The sequence below is a fragment of the Porites lutea genome, chromosome 3, assembly GCF_958299795.1.
Source record: "Porites lutea chromosome 3, jaPorLute2.1, whole genome shotgun sequence".
Lineage (NCBI taxonomy): Eukaryota > Metazoa > Cnidaria > Anthozoa > Scleractinia > Poritidae > Porites > Porites lutea.
The window spans coordinates 14,030,415-14,045,414 of record NC_133203.1 but is presented as its reverse complement, the minus strand read 5'-3'; the positions used below and the strand labels follow the sequence as shown (position 1 = coordinate 14,045,414).

General features: G+C 37.7%; 2 protein-coding genes and 1 pseudogene across 2 annotated transcripts; 2 read left to right on the top strand and 1 right to left on the bottom strand.

Moving 5' to 3' along the window:
* The first annotated feature begins 1,612 nt into the window (after nt 1-1,612).
* LOC140929402 (adenosine receptor A2a-like) lies at nt 1,613-2,713 on the top strand. Its single transcript, XM_073379203.1, has one exon. It carries the CDS (start codon nt 1,718-1,720, stop codon nt 2,585-2,587), a length of 870 nt encoding a protein of 289 aa, XP_073235304.1. The 5' UTR covers nt 1,613-1,717; the 3' UTR covers nt 2,588-2,713.
* A 3,613-nt stretch (nt 2,714-6,326) lies between these two features.
* LOC140930556 (uncharacterized) overlaps nt 6,327-15,000 on the top strand; it is a 69,915-nt pseudogene continuing 61,241 nt past the window's right edge.
* LOC140931603 (uncharacterized) lies at nt 11,059-14,795 on the bottom strand. The gene is made up of 2 exons (XM_073381403.1): nt 14,724-14,795; nt 11,059-11,865 (listed from the first exon to the last, which is right to left on the bottom strand). The coding sequence occupies exons 1-2, from the start codon at nt 14,793-14,795 to the stop codon at nt 11,059-11,061; spliced, it is 879 nt and encodes a 292-aa protein (XP_073237504.1).

Genomic DNA, 15,000 nt, shown 5'->3' with positions numbered 1-15,000 from the left:
TAACATCTTGTGCATGTTCAATAGTTTGGGTGTTTTTGTGTCAATCTTCTTCAGTTCTGAGATTTTATTATTATTATTAGTATTATTATTATTATTATTATTATTATTAATTTCTCCATTTCTTGAGTCAGCGCTTGGCCTAATGCGTTTCCATTTGTGTTAAGGAAGGCCACAAGTGTGCCTCTTTGCGTTTCAATTTTAGTTGCGTGTGTGAGGCAGGAACTGATTACTGACATTATTTTACTTTTAATTTACATGTATCTTTCATTAAAAATAAGGCGACGTGGTCGTTTTCTTATTTAAATATTTAAAATATGACTGTGACATCCAGATATGCCGACCCTTCTCAGATGGAGTTGATATTTCTACACTACGGACGATGCAATTGAAACATGAATAACAAAAGAAATATAAAGCAGCGAAAAAAGCCTTTTAACGAAATCCTGCCTGTCGGAAAAAAGGAAAAGTTCTGACTTTTTAAAGGCAAACGCTTGAATCTGCTCAGATATATACTTTAGAGGCTATAATTATCGACACCTTTTTATTAAAATGGCCTCATCTACTGACCTGGGCAAAAATTGATGTATTGATAATTAAACAGGAAGAAACTATCCAAACGAACATATGCCAGTTAGAAGATTGACAAGTGCCAAAAAAATAAAAGTTTTCAGCCTTAATTTAGAAAGCCTTAATATGTGATAAACTCACGACAAGAAACAAACTTCACTCAAAAGGAGAACTTTTATCCCCGTTTCTGTCCACGCAGGTGTGCTTGAACGGTGAGTTCTATTCTGATCAGCTGTAATAATTATTCAGCCTTTAAACAAAATACAACTGATTATCGCTTTATATAAAATAACTTTTTTTAAGCCTCTATTTGAGCGTGCGCTTTTAAATATTAATATTAATTACATTTTATTTCCTAAAAAAGCCAAGTTTGTTAGTGCAATGGCTCCAAAAAGGTACTAAGAAAGTAACAGGGAAGTGTATGTCATTTTATGTTGTGACATCCTTTTTGTGTATCCGCATGATTTTACTTTCCGGGGATGAAAAATAAAGCAAAAACATTTATCAAATAAACAATTTTTACACAACTATAATTTTAGAGCGGCATTTGACAGGTCAACCCAAACAGAATATTACAGATGTTTTCTTTTTAAAGAGAAACTTTTCGTTTTCACCTGGAAATTATAGTTGACACTTAATTGAGTAAAACAATAACGTCCACCTATCATTTAATAGTTTCAGGGAATTTGGGAAAGAGTCGATCGGTACGCATTTTGGAAACCGGATATTCTTCTCGACAACCGCTTAAGTAACAACACGTAATTTAAAAAAAACAACAACTGTATAAATCTACAATCCATTCATGTTACTCTGGCAACAGGATATGTCCTCTCTTATCGAACATCTTGATTGGAGGCCAAACAAAGCTCTCTAATGAAACTCACCAACACTAAGCAAACTGTAACATTCAAGTTTGTGAGACTAATGGCATAGAAGCAGATGTTATGTTCTTTATAGTAAAAGCGATTAGTTCTAACTGAAAATAAATTGAAGGCGGTTAATGGGTTTCTTATTTTTTTCAGTTTCCACTTAATTTGAATTAAGGATTCAGCTGACCACCTCACCATCACGTTCGAGAAATCCACAATTCTCTCTCCTCGATTTCAAATTAGCTGTCAAAAGACAGCTGTGAGCATCTTTACTGAGTACGATGTCTTGGTTTTACATCCTTGGTTGGTTTCCAAGCGTTGTTGCAGTCTTTGGAAATGCCCTGGTTGTGTTTTTAATTGCCTCCAGGCCACGATTACACACACGGCCTAACTGGTTTATCACGTCCCTGGCTTTGGCTGACTTTGCTGTTGGTTTCATCTATTTTCCCACCAATTTTCTGTGCGGAGAATGTTCCCTTTGCAAGAAAGAAATAGCTCAAGATATAGCTGTACTGGCGATTAATTCATCAATAACGAATTTATGTGCTATGACAACTGATCGTTACATAGCTATCATGAAACCCCTGAGATACGTAGCATTAATGACTTCTCGTCGAGCCACAATCATTATAGCTCTTGCGTGGCTCATACCATTGATTCTCGACTATATTCCAGCTTTATGCACCCGCCTGGGAAAGTGCAACTTAGAAGACAAAGCTCTCGTATCGACAAAGATGATTTTGTTTGAGATTCTTCCCTGTCTGTTTTTGCTTATAACTACGACACAAATCATAATAACTGCAAAAAGACATTGGCGTAAAAATGCTCTTCTTAACTCCCAGTTACAATATAATGAGCCTAATCGCCAAAGAACAAAAGACTATGCCGCAGCCAAAGTAATCGTTATTGTAGTTGTAATTTTTCTTGCCTGCTACTCCGTTGAACTGTACAGTGTTGTTGGTTTTCTAGTTTTTTCTTCCGCTCCATCAAAAAAAATTGTGGAAGTTATTAGTTTCCTTATACCTGTAAACTGTGCTGCAAATCCGATCGCGTACGCTCTATTGAAACGAGACATTCGAAAAGAACTCCAGAAAACGTGCAGGAAGCATGTGGTCCGAAGACCTCGTTCCACTGTAAGTACAGCAGTTTGAGAAAATTAAATCAGTGAATGTTATTGGACTTGGTATCGTCGGCATACATTCTTGGTCTCGAGCTGATTGATACCAGGGAAGGCTGATAATGACCAACAGTGGGTCTAGAAAAGATCCTTGAGGGATTCAGCGAGGAAACGTACCAAAATCACAACGTTGTACGTTCCAGCGTTTTCAAACGTCGCAACCGGAAAAAAACAAAAACACAAAAAAATAGATCATGACTGTAGTCTCTTAAATTTCGGAGTTAAACAAACGACTCTACTACAAAACTATAGCTCGATAAATATGCATGGATCGCATGGACCTACATGTTCTTTGAAACGCTGCGGTTTTCTCGAATATGTGTACTAAAATCATGTGTGCCGGGATTGAAGAGTTGGAGAGGGGGACAGGTGAACGTAACCCTTTTTTTCTATACTACTCACAAACAAGTTCTCCAAATCGTTCCTATGGTTAATCAATGCTACGAAATAATTATGCGTACTTCTTTACACCACGACTGTTGCACGTGTGTTGGACCATGCATGATATTTTGGGGGGGGGGGGGGGGTGGCAAAGGCGTCTACCCTGACAGTCGATGGACGGCTGGCACGAAAGGTGACCTTTCTGCCGGTTGCCGGTTGCCAACTCCATTATGACGCTCTCGAAAGAACCGTATCGTTGAAAACTGCAATACCTACCCTACCAGTCAATATGTGGTTGTTACATATTTTTCTTCGTTGCGGCCTTGTGTTCAGTCTTAATTAGAAATAATAAACGAACTTGATTTTTAATCAGACGCCTCTGATCATCATCTTTTATTAATTACGTTGGTTTACTAAAAAAAAGACACCTTGAGCTCGGAAGTAGTATCATGCACTATATATCCAGCATACAAAAAAAAATAAAATATGCTAAAAGAAGCTACTTTCAGCTTGGTTTCAAAAAATTTTAAAAATGTAATGAACAGCTTACTGTAAACACTAGTTTAAAAGCCGTTATAAAATAACTAATAAAGATAGTACGTGCGATCTGATTGGTTAGAACCTTATTGTTTATTGTACGGTAAACTCATGTAGAAAACTTAAAGTTATTTTATAAAAGCAATAGACCACACTTTCTATGAGTTATCAAGCCGGTAAACCCATAGAAGGTGTGGTCTGTTGCTTAAATACACGGTTTTGTTTAAGGGGTTATGTCAGGCTATTTCCCATTTTTTGAAAAAGCTAAAAGTTGTCTTTTCATCAACTAAAATTCAAAAATAATGGTGCAGATCTGTTATTTAAGACCATATTTAGGCGATGAAACTGATTTCTGTCGTCTGCTCTTTGCAAGGATGCCGGTAAGGATGGAAATGATTGAAATTTGAAAAAGGTGGGCCATTGTATTTTTCAGGATTTAATGATATGCCTGAGGAAATATTCCCAAAAACAATAATAATGATAACTGTGGTTAGTGTTCCCTGATGGAATTTGTTTGAGATCTTCTTCATAACTTTACAAGAGCATTAATTTTTGTGTATGACTTTAGCTCATAATTGACCTAAAACAGTAATATCCTCGTTACATAGCGCCTTTAAAGCTTCCTACGTTTTTATCAGACTGAAACTGTCTTTGAGAAAATAGACCACATCAAATTTGCAGCTACTGGCTATCTGTGACTGGTTTTGTTTTTCGTGCCCTGCTCAAGGCGAGAAACGGTCTATGCAAACGTTTACTTTCTAAACCTACAGCTTTTACAAAGACACACTCAGGGCAAAGAATACAGAGGCAAGTATTCTGGTGAAGGGGTAAAATCAGCTATGGTAAGGGTGTTAAGGGTAGTGGAAGTTGATGGAGCAAATGTGAGCGAAAGCCGAGGAGCAACACGCTGGTTGTTGCAGTCGTTAGCCAGACAATACTGAATGTTAAATAAACTGAGAGGGATGGGGATAGGGGAGAAGGAGATGGGGGGAACAATTCCCGCCGTCCCATGCAAAATTTTCTGGCAGCGACACTAAAAAGGCTGCGAGAAAGACTATATGCACCATTTCCAATGGTAAAACGCTGCGTTTAAACTGTCCTGGCGGGCGAGCTCTTCTTACTCAAATGTTATCCCCTGTGCTTACAGGGAAACTTATCGCCAATAAGAATAGGGAATAGGAGAGACCAAAAGAGGATAAAGCTTCACCCTCTCTTGGAGAGACTAAGCAGTTGGCTGATTCAGTTTTTTTTTATTATTATTTTATTCAAATTTCCTTTTTTTATTGGCTGCTGTGTATACAGTGGGAAATTAGCACACAAAGATACGGCAATGTTGTCACTACTCTGAGCAGGCAGAGCTTTCCTCGCCGTTCAAATTGATGCCATTTAATTTAATCTATTTTGTAGCTTCAGACATGTTGTTGTTCTAGAGCAACAACGGTCCCTCGTCCGTCACGGGTGCTCCAGTTTTCCTTTTTTCTAAGAAAATTCAGAATCACTTTAATTTCCAAAAAGTATCAAAGCCATTCCCGTAAAAAGTGGAACTGGGTAAATAAACAAGAAAGAATAAAACGAAAAGAAAAGGGACAAGAAAAATAACTGACATTTAGCTTTATTATAAGTAGGATGAACATTTCCTCACAACGCTAATCCAAGACAGTCTTTAATAGCTTGAATTCTGGATTCTGCGCTGTGCCTCCGGACTCCAGGCACTGGATTCCGGATTCCTTGATGGTGGAACTTGGATTGCATTTCCAATCGTTCGTGTGATTTCCGAGCGATTACTTGAACAGAATTCTGGATTCCAAATCCCAGCATTCCGGATTCCACAAGCAACAATTTCTCGAATTCCGATTTTTGGATTACCTTACATCAGGGACGCAGCAACGGCTGGATTATGGCAATTTCAGCAATCCTTCGCTTCTTTGTTTACTAATTTAGTTTGTTGTCGTTACGTTTTTATTGTTGTTGCTGATGTTGTTGTTAGCTTGTTTGGAGTATATTTTTTAAGTCCTCATAGCTTATCATGTCATGATTAAAAACAAGCCTCTCCTTGTTTCCATTCTGGAATGAGGGAGGTGTGACAAGAGGAAATTTGCCAATACTGCCAGTTGGTCGAATCGGAGATGTGCTCTTTTAAGGATTCATCTCTAACTTAAAATTCTTATTTTGACGTGACAAAACAGCCCTAAAAGCACGTTGTTTTCTTCTTATTATTTTATTTTTCGCTCGTATACCATCACCCCTAGATTCAGTCAGAGAAAGTCAGGTCAGGTCATATTCACTCGATAGCATATTTAATTTCACTTTCAGTTTCCCCGAAATTTCCTCGATAGTCAACGCTGTAGCGGTACAGCTTCAGAGATTTGATCGCATCGCAATTTCAGTACGTTCGGCACTCTACTATCTGACAACGCCTCGATTACAGACGGCAGGACGGCCAACGGGAAGGTGTTTAAACGTAAGTACAAAGTTAAAGCGAAAATTTACTCTCAATTTTATTTCTAATCTAGTGTTTAGATCATGTTAGATGTGTACGCGGTATTACGAATTTAGCAGTTTCAGTGCAGTGTGATTAAGATTGCCTTAGGGTGTGTTTCAGTGATTGACCGTTTTGAGCTATTATTTATTTTCTTTTGAACTGTGCGTTCAAGTTAAAACATTCATTCAAGAAATCACCCTCTATTCCGTGAGACTCGGAGGAATTCAGTCAAGTCAAAATCATCTCTGATTTGGCGTACTTACGATATTGACAAATTTCCCTCGAAAGTGAACGCTATAGCAAGTTAGATCGCATTCGAGTTCACTTTGGGCACACTTCGAAAGCCCCAAAAAGAAATTAAAACAGGACGGAAAAGGTTTGTACAATCATAAGTACACCTATCAGTGACTTACATATTTGAAGCGAAAATTTTCTCGGAACTGATAAATTTTTTACAAGCGATGCTCTCACCGCAGTTTACTTTCGGTACTAAATCAGTGTCTATGAATATCGACAAGAATACAGTCAATACAGAACAGGAAAGATGATGACGCTTTGAGGTGAAAAAGTTTACTCTGAAGAAGTTATCTCTGATCAGTTCAGATGCCTTCGACGATCAAGTGATGCCATAATTTGGTCAGTTCAGTGGCCTTCAGTGCAGGTTTGATTGACAATACCTTAAAACACGTTTCAATCTGTGATTGACAGTAATCGATTCAAAAAATAAGTAGTAAACGGCAGCCACATTAGATATCAAAGTGAGTCCTTTAGAGTTTGATGCACTGTCTATACATGCACAACTCTGGCGATTTATGAAGAAGGAAATAAAACGTAAATTTATTTTGTCATTGTTGTTTTTGTCATTGTTGTGTATTGTTCTAAAGTCCACATAGTCCATCATGTGACATTAAAAACAAGGCCCTCCTTGTTTTCCTTCTGCGGTGAGGGAGGTGTGACTGGGGGGAATTTGCCAATATCGCCAGTACGCCAAATCAGAGATGTGCTCTTTTAAAGACTCATCTCTAACTTAAAATTATCATTTTAACGAGACAAAACAGCCCTAAAAGCACGTTGTTTTTTCTTCTTTTTTTTCTTTTTCGCGCGCATAGCTTTTGAAACACCCATTTAAGAAAGTCCCTTCCTCCCCTAGACTCAGTCAGAGCCGGCCAGTCAGGTCAGGTCATATACACTAGTAACATATTTAATTTCACTTTCAGTTTCCTGAAAGTTCCTTGATTAGTCAACGCTGTAGCAGTACAGCTTCAGAGATTTGATTGCATCGCAATTTACTTTTGGTACTTCTCTACTATCTGACAACGCCTCAGTTACAGACGACAGGACGGCCAACAGAAAGGTGTTTAAACGTAAGTAAGACAATTTGAAGCGAAAATTTACTCTGAATTTTACTTTTAATCTGGTATTTTGATAATATTAGATGTGCACGAAGATCAAGTGGTACTGTACATTTAGCAGTTTCAGTGCAGTCTCATTGAGATTACCTCAGGGTGTGTTTCAGTGATTGACCGTTTTGAGCTAGTACTCAAGAAAGTACCCTCTATTCCTCAGACTCGAAAGAAATCACGTCATACAGTCAGTCGAAACAAGGTTGTATTTATTTCACTTTCAATTTCGCTGAAGATTCCCCCGAATAAGTCAACGCTCTATAGCAAGCTTTATTTGATCGCATTTTTAGTCCAGTTTATTTTGGACACCCTTCGAATGCCTCCAACAGACAACAGGACGGAAAAGTTTTGAGAAATTGCAAGCACGCCTTCTTGAAGAGAAAATTTACACTGAACTGATCAAATGTTTACGTGCGATGCTCACATCGCAATTTACTTTCGGCACTACAGTGTCTAATATCGATGAGAATGCAATGCAGGACAGAAAAGATGTTGTAAAAAACGTAAATTGGACGGTTTATGGTGAAAATTTACAATCAAAAATGAAGTTTATCTCTGACCACGTCAGGCCCTCCTTGTTTTCATTCTGGAGTGAGGTACGTGTGATAGGAGGAAATTTGCCAATATCACCCGTAATTGCTCCTTTTAGTACTTATCTCTGAAATAAAATCCTCATATTTAACGTGACAAAACAGCCCTAAACTTTGAAAGCACGTTGGCCCGGGTTTTCTTTTTTTCTTCTCTTTTTTGCGCGTTTACTTTTTGAAACACCCATTCAAGAAAGTACCCTCGTCACCTATAGACTCAGAGGAAGTCACTCGATAACATATTTAATTTCACTTTCAGTTTCTCCGAAAGTTCCTTGATCAGTCAACGCCAATTTAGCACTGAGTACAGCTTCAGAGATTTAATCATATCGTGATTTTCTTTGGGCTCTTCTCTACTATCTGACAACGCCTCGATCAATTAAAGACGGCAGGACGGCCAACGGAAAGGTGTTTCAACGTAAGTACGGCAATTTGAAGAGAAAATTTACCCTGGATTTTATTTCTAATCTAGTGTTTAGATCATGTTGGTTGGGTACGGGGATCAAGCGGTAATGTGAATTTAGCAGTTTCAGTGGGGCGTCGATAAAACCCGGAACATGGAACATCCCGGAACATGAAAAAATTAAAAATTTTTTATGAAATTATTATATTAATAATAATAATAAATAATAAAAAGAACACTAGATAGAAAACAATTCATTGCAAAAATTTACAATAACAAAATAAATAACATAACCTAACATAAAAACGAAAAATAAAGAAACAAAGAAAGAAAGAAAGAAAAAGAAACTGGTATCATATCCGAGTATGAGAAAACAATATTTTGTCGCAATGAATTTTTTGGGCGAGTGAGGGTCCATTCAAATGACAGTAATGAGTGAACGCTTGCTTCTAAATTCAAAATATATTAAAATGGGTCGCGAGGAGAGGGTTTTCAAGCTTTCGACACACAGCCACCTCTTGTAAATGTTTGCCATGCGGTTTAACGGTTTTTCATTTACGGCTTTGCGACCGTAAGAAGAGCTTAGGGGCTTAACTTAGGATAACCGCCAAATGATTAACTCATGGCAAAAAATTAAAAGAGGTAGCTCTGTGACGAAAGCTTAAAAAAAACCCCCTCGCGACCCATTTTAATATATTTTGAATTTAGAAGCAAGCCTTCACTCATTCCTGTCATTTGCATGAACCCTCACTCGCCCAACAAATTTTAATCGGTTGCGACAAAATATTGTTTTCTCATACTCAGAGAGGATACCAGTTTCTTTTTATTGATTATTTCATTATTTTTCGGGGTTTTTTTTTTTGTTATTTACGTTATTATTAACTTTTACAAAATTTATTTTATTATTATTATTTTATTACATTTTTTTTTTCATGAAAATTATTTTTATTTTTGCATGTTCCGGGATGTTCCGGGATGTTCCGGGATGTTCCGGCATGTTCCGGGTTTTATCGACGGCCGTTTCAGTGCATTCTGAATGAGGTTACCTTAGGATGTGTTTCGGTGATTGACCGTTTTGAGCTATTTTTAATTTTCTTTTGAACTGTGCGTTCAACTAAAAACACTCATTCAGGAAAACACCCTCTATTCCGTTAGACTCGGAGGAATTCAGTCAAGTCATTTGACCGAAACAGTCATTTAATTTCACTTTCAATTTCACTGAGAATCCCCCCTCGAAAGTGAACGCTATAGATCGCATTCGAGTTCACTTTGGGCACACTTCGAAAGCCCCAAAAGAAATTAAAACAGGACGGAAAAGGTTTGTACAATCGTAAGTACACCTATCAGTGACCTATATATTTGAAGCGAAATTTTTTCGGAACTGATCAATTCTTTACATGCGATGCTCTCATCGCAATTTACTTTCGGCACTTTGAAATAGAATATCGACAAGAATACTGTCAATATACAGACCAGAAAAGATGATACGACGTTTTGAGGTAGTTTACTCTGAAAAAGTTATCTGCGATCAGTTCAGATGCTCTCGACGATCAAGTGCATGATGCCATGACTTTGGTTAGTTCAGTGGCCTTCAGTGCAGGTTTGATTGAGAATACCTTAGAACATGTTTCAATCTGTGATTGACTGGCTATAAACGGCAGCCACATTAGATATCAAAGAGAATCCTTTAATTTGAGTTTGATGCACTGTCTATAAACATGTACATCTCTGGCGATTTATAAAGAAGGAAATAAAACATTATGAAACCCCGTGACTTCAAAACCCATGCCACATATTTTAACATTCTGTCTCCTATTTCAGAACTGTCAGATTACCGCATCTATAGCGTACTTATCCAAGGATTTCGTTTTGGTAAATTCGTGCAAGTGAGGGGTCGCACGGAAACGCTTACTACGCAGGTAAATATTCAATAAATTGTTCATTAGTCGTAATTGTACTAATGTAGCAGCACGGACCTTAATTGTTGGGTAGTCAGAAGCCATATAATAAACATCTTATTAGCCTCGTTTTTTCGGTCCGTACTGTAAATTACGGATCCTCGTTTTTTTTCATCGATTTATAGCCCGCACGCTTCGCGCTTGGGCCATAAAGGATAGGATAAGTGCTTTATTATCAACAGAGCGCCTACAGACACATGCGTTTACAACGATAAAAAAGATTTTCGTGCGATAATTACAGAGGTGTACCAAATAAACATGTTTAATTAAACCAGGTTTTAAGAAGTGAAAAACAGACATGCAAAACTGGAACACAGGTTTATTTCAAACAGGATTCAAATGAAAATCAGTACATTTTGTAATTTGCACTTAATTCATTAAGCAGGTTTTAAGAAGGAAACAATTTTAAAACATGTTTAAGCGTTGGTGTGTACACCTTACGGGGCTTAAGAATATCTAAAGGGAAGGGGTTCTATAATAATTCTCTTCTGACATTTTTTCCCTGTTACTTTGCTGTTTTTAATTTGAGGACTCCCCTCCTCTCACTGTAAGTTAGTGCCCTTCATAGAATAAGTGCTGCCCTTCTTGGTTGAACCACCATGTGCGACCACCTTTGGTAAGCAGCCACCACCCATAAGCAACCAGCTATCAAAAACACCAAAATTTTGGTTTTGGTGTAAAATTTATACAACTATTAAACAAGGTTATATTTAACGCGTCTATCTCTTTCGCGGAAGCGATCATATACGTATTTAGCCACAATTTTTTGCGTTTTCTCTCCTTGTTTCATACTTATCAACGTTGCAAAGGCAGAGCTTGAAGTCACAGAGTCAAGAATAAGATTAGTTTCCCTTTTTAGCGTATTGAACAGCTCTCTCCTAGGATCCCTATGGGCTATGCAATTCATTAAAAAATGCTCCTCGTCTTCTATTCCAGTTTTACATAATGGACAGATTCTTTGGTCTGGTGGTTGATAGGGTTTAACGTATCGTCCAGTTTCAATTGCTAGCTTGTGGTTGCTTAATCTTAGCTTTGTGATTGCTACTCTATGACTGATGTTTCTTACATTTGTGAGGTAATTTTCGTAGTCATGGGTAAGTTTAAATTTCCTAAAAGTTCTTAGTTTGTTTTTTTGATGCGGGTCCTTTCGTTCATCATTGTGTATTTCGCTAATCCATGTTTGCTGTTCTATGTCTAAGAGTCTCTGTCGTATATGGTTCATGATTGCGGGAGTGTTCGTTGTCGCTGACCATATGTCGCCAAGACCTGCGAGATTTAATAGTCGTTTTAATTTGCTTGACCAAAGTTCCTTTTTATCTTGACCAATTTGGTCTGTAAATGCTATTCCAGAGAGTTTATTTTGGTGCTCCGGCTCACAAAATTTCAGCCAATATTTAATGGCTCTGCACTTTGTCTTCGTTCGCATTGGGAAACGGCCTACCTCCGATCTGCACACATTTGAGCTACAGAATTTGTTAACTCCCAATAGCCACCTAATGAACTTTGTTTGAACAAACTCAATTGGATCATTTTCTAGCTTTCTGTCGTGATCGACCCCCCAGACCTCGCTTCCGTAGATGGACAAAAAAACTCGGTCCGTAATTTACAGTACGGACCGAAAACTCGGCTAATAAGATGTATGCATGCTCGAAATAAATCCTCAATTTAAACAATGAATTTGGTAGATGAGTAATCACCTCATTCTCGCTTGGTGAAGGTTATGTAGCATCTATCTGAGCGACGACTGTGGCAGGATTTCAATTTGGGAAATCGAACTCAGTTTTTAATTTTAAAGAATCATCCAGATATTTTGCATTTAAATGGATCGAATGTAAGGTCGATGGTGTATCATGAGTAGCAGGAAACTACAATAATAAAAATTATAGTTGGAGTACACTTTCAGTCAGCCAAGCGCGGTCATTGCACGCGTTCTGAACAAGAATGCTGTATCATGACAGACTAGAAACAATAGAAAACTCCCAAAGAACAAACTCAGCCAAAACGCTTAAAATCTTCAATGTTTACTCCAGTTTGAGCTTATAAAAGATACAAATTTACCGCCTATCTACCAGCAGCTCTCAAGATCAAGAACTAGTCGGACATTTGCCTATAGAATTATCATTTCTGTAGTGTAAATTTTTATCTCGTGAAGGTTGCAGCTTAGAATTTTCCCCGACAGGAGCAAGGTTTCTCGAGGACAGACTTGTGGTTCCCGGGCGGTATACTGCTTTGTCTAACGATAAGAAAATGGTGACAATTCTCCACAGAGAACTAGAGCGCAAAGTTGAGAAAGTTAAGCATATGAAGTTGGAGGTCATGCGGCCGAAGATGAACTTCCAGCCTGAATAAACCATAACTGATCAGTCCACGTTAATCGTTAATTTATTTGTGAAGAATAAGGATTGGGAGAGGGGGAGGGGGGGGGGGGCTTATTTGAGAGGGGGGGCTTAATAGAGGATTTACGGTAGTTAGTTAATCAATTGTGGCCCTGAAAAAAATTGAAGGAAAAAAAACTACGAGTTTTAAGAAAATGACTGTTTCGTGCGAGGCAGTCTTAAACACTGACAAACGTCAACAAATACCTAAAACTATAATTTCTATATGTTTGCATTGCTCGAAATCGCGCGCATTTATAAGGCCCCAAAGCTTTTTGCTGACTTGCAAGGACCTATCTGTTATAAAGATCCCCAAAATAAAGGTATAAATCTCATAGTTTATTAGATATAATCGTGTAAAGTTTGCTCATCATTTTCGAATAAATTATGACCTAAATTTGAAAACCACTGAATTTCTCGCATTGGGTCTTTGCGATTTTGGTGAAACTCTGATCAACGCAAGGCACTAATGCGAACTATATGTAGCCGAGCGATTTTCACGAAAAAATGCCGGCAACAGCAGAATTTCAACTCAGACTCCAAAGAGGCGTGGCACCATAACCATGTGACATTTCCTCCGATCGCCAAACATTTTATGCTATATTATAGATTGATCTATATGTTATCCATGCAATATGTTAGACTTATGATCAAAGTAAAGGTGGAGATTCCAGAGAGCTTCAAACTAGGATGGTACCCTCACAAAATAACTGGGTCGAGTCACCTTAACGGAGGGTTTTTTTGCGTTACGATTTGGCGGGGGGGGGGGGGGAGGGGGGCTTATACATGGAGGGGCTTATTTTCGGAATTTTTCGGTAATCTCCGTAAGAAGTAAAAAATTCTGTATGTTTGAATTCGAGTAAAACGAAAATATATTTCAAACCTTAAATTTTCATTAGTCGTGATAGATTATTTAATAAAAACGTTTTAAATCACTCAAATTATTCTTAAGGCCTACTCTGGGACCTTAACTCGCCTTAACTCGCCGTAACTCGCAACTTGAGATTATGTTCAAATTTCCTTATCTCGCCTTAACTCGCCTAAACTCGCATTATCTCGCACAAACTCGCCCAATCTCGCCACTGCCAAGTGGATACCAATTTTAATATCTCATCCTACTCTCAGTGTAATTTCACAATTACTCCATAAAGGGAAGACGCCTAAGAATACAAATTTCAAAAGTTTAAAAAAAAGTGATTTTTAAGGAAAACAGGGTTTTTACCTTTAAGAAAATATGTACTTGACCAATCCCATCCTTCTGGAATTTCCAATAGCCTCTGTGGTAAGGGTATTTCACCACTAAAGATTCGATGAGGTTTTTCTTACTTAACTTTGTCATGCCTTGGAGTCACAACTGGACTGTCAATGGAACTACCAGGAACAGCCTGAACATGCACTCACTCGTTGCCTAAGAAAAGGCTTCAATGCTAAGCATGGCAGAAATTCCAGAGGCATGGGGTCACAGGGTCTAACAAATCCCACATTCACTGTTTGTGTTTTGGTCCACAAAGTAAGTGACATTAACTAAAAGCACAAACAGTGAATCCACGAAAAAGTTTTCAAAAAATAGTTTAAGTTTTAGTCTTACACTTCTACGCAAGACAAAGAACACTCTAAATTCAAGATTGCTTTGAATCTCTCAATTGAAGAAAAAATATTCTCCTATGATTTGTTTCTAATTTTTGGCTTAAAATAAGAAATCTTGAATTTAGAGTGAAATACAAAAACATAATACCAGAATATCAAATGTTTAGTTTTAAGCTGGTTAATGATTTACAAAAAAAGTTTACTTGTAAGATCTTGTAATGGAAAGTTTAATTACTTTGCAAATATAATTCATGCAAGCTGTTTATGATATATGAATAGTAGTAGCATACGTATCATCTTATAATCTGATGAAGCTTAATGAGGATTCCAGCTGACAATCGTCAATGAAAGGCTAGGATGTAGCCAGAATCGAGAATCCTTTAAATAGTCCACATACTGATTGCAGTCCATAAGGATGTAGCCAGAATCGAGAATCCTTTAAATAGTCGACATACTGATTGTAGTCCATATTTCTTATAAATAATTCTTATAAATATTTACCTCGTACTAGAAGATCTGTACATTGGTTCAACGTGACATCCTGTATGGCCTACATTGTAGTCAGACTGGCAACCATAACCCAGGCATGATTCAGAAGACTTGTTACATTTAGCCCTTAACTGAATAAAGGATTGCTAAAGGTACAATATTTTGCATTGATAGCCAACTCCATT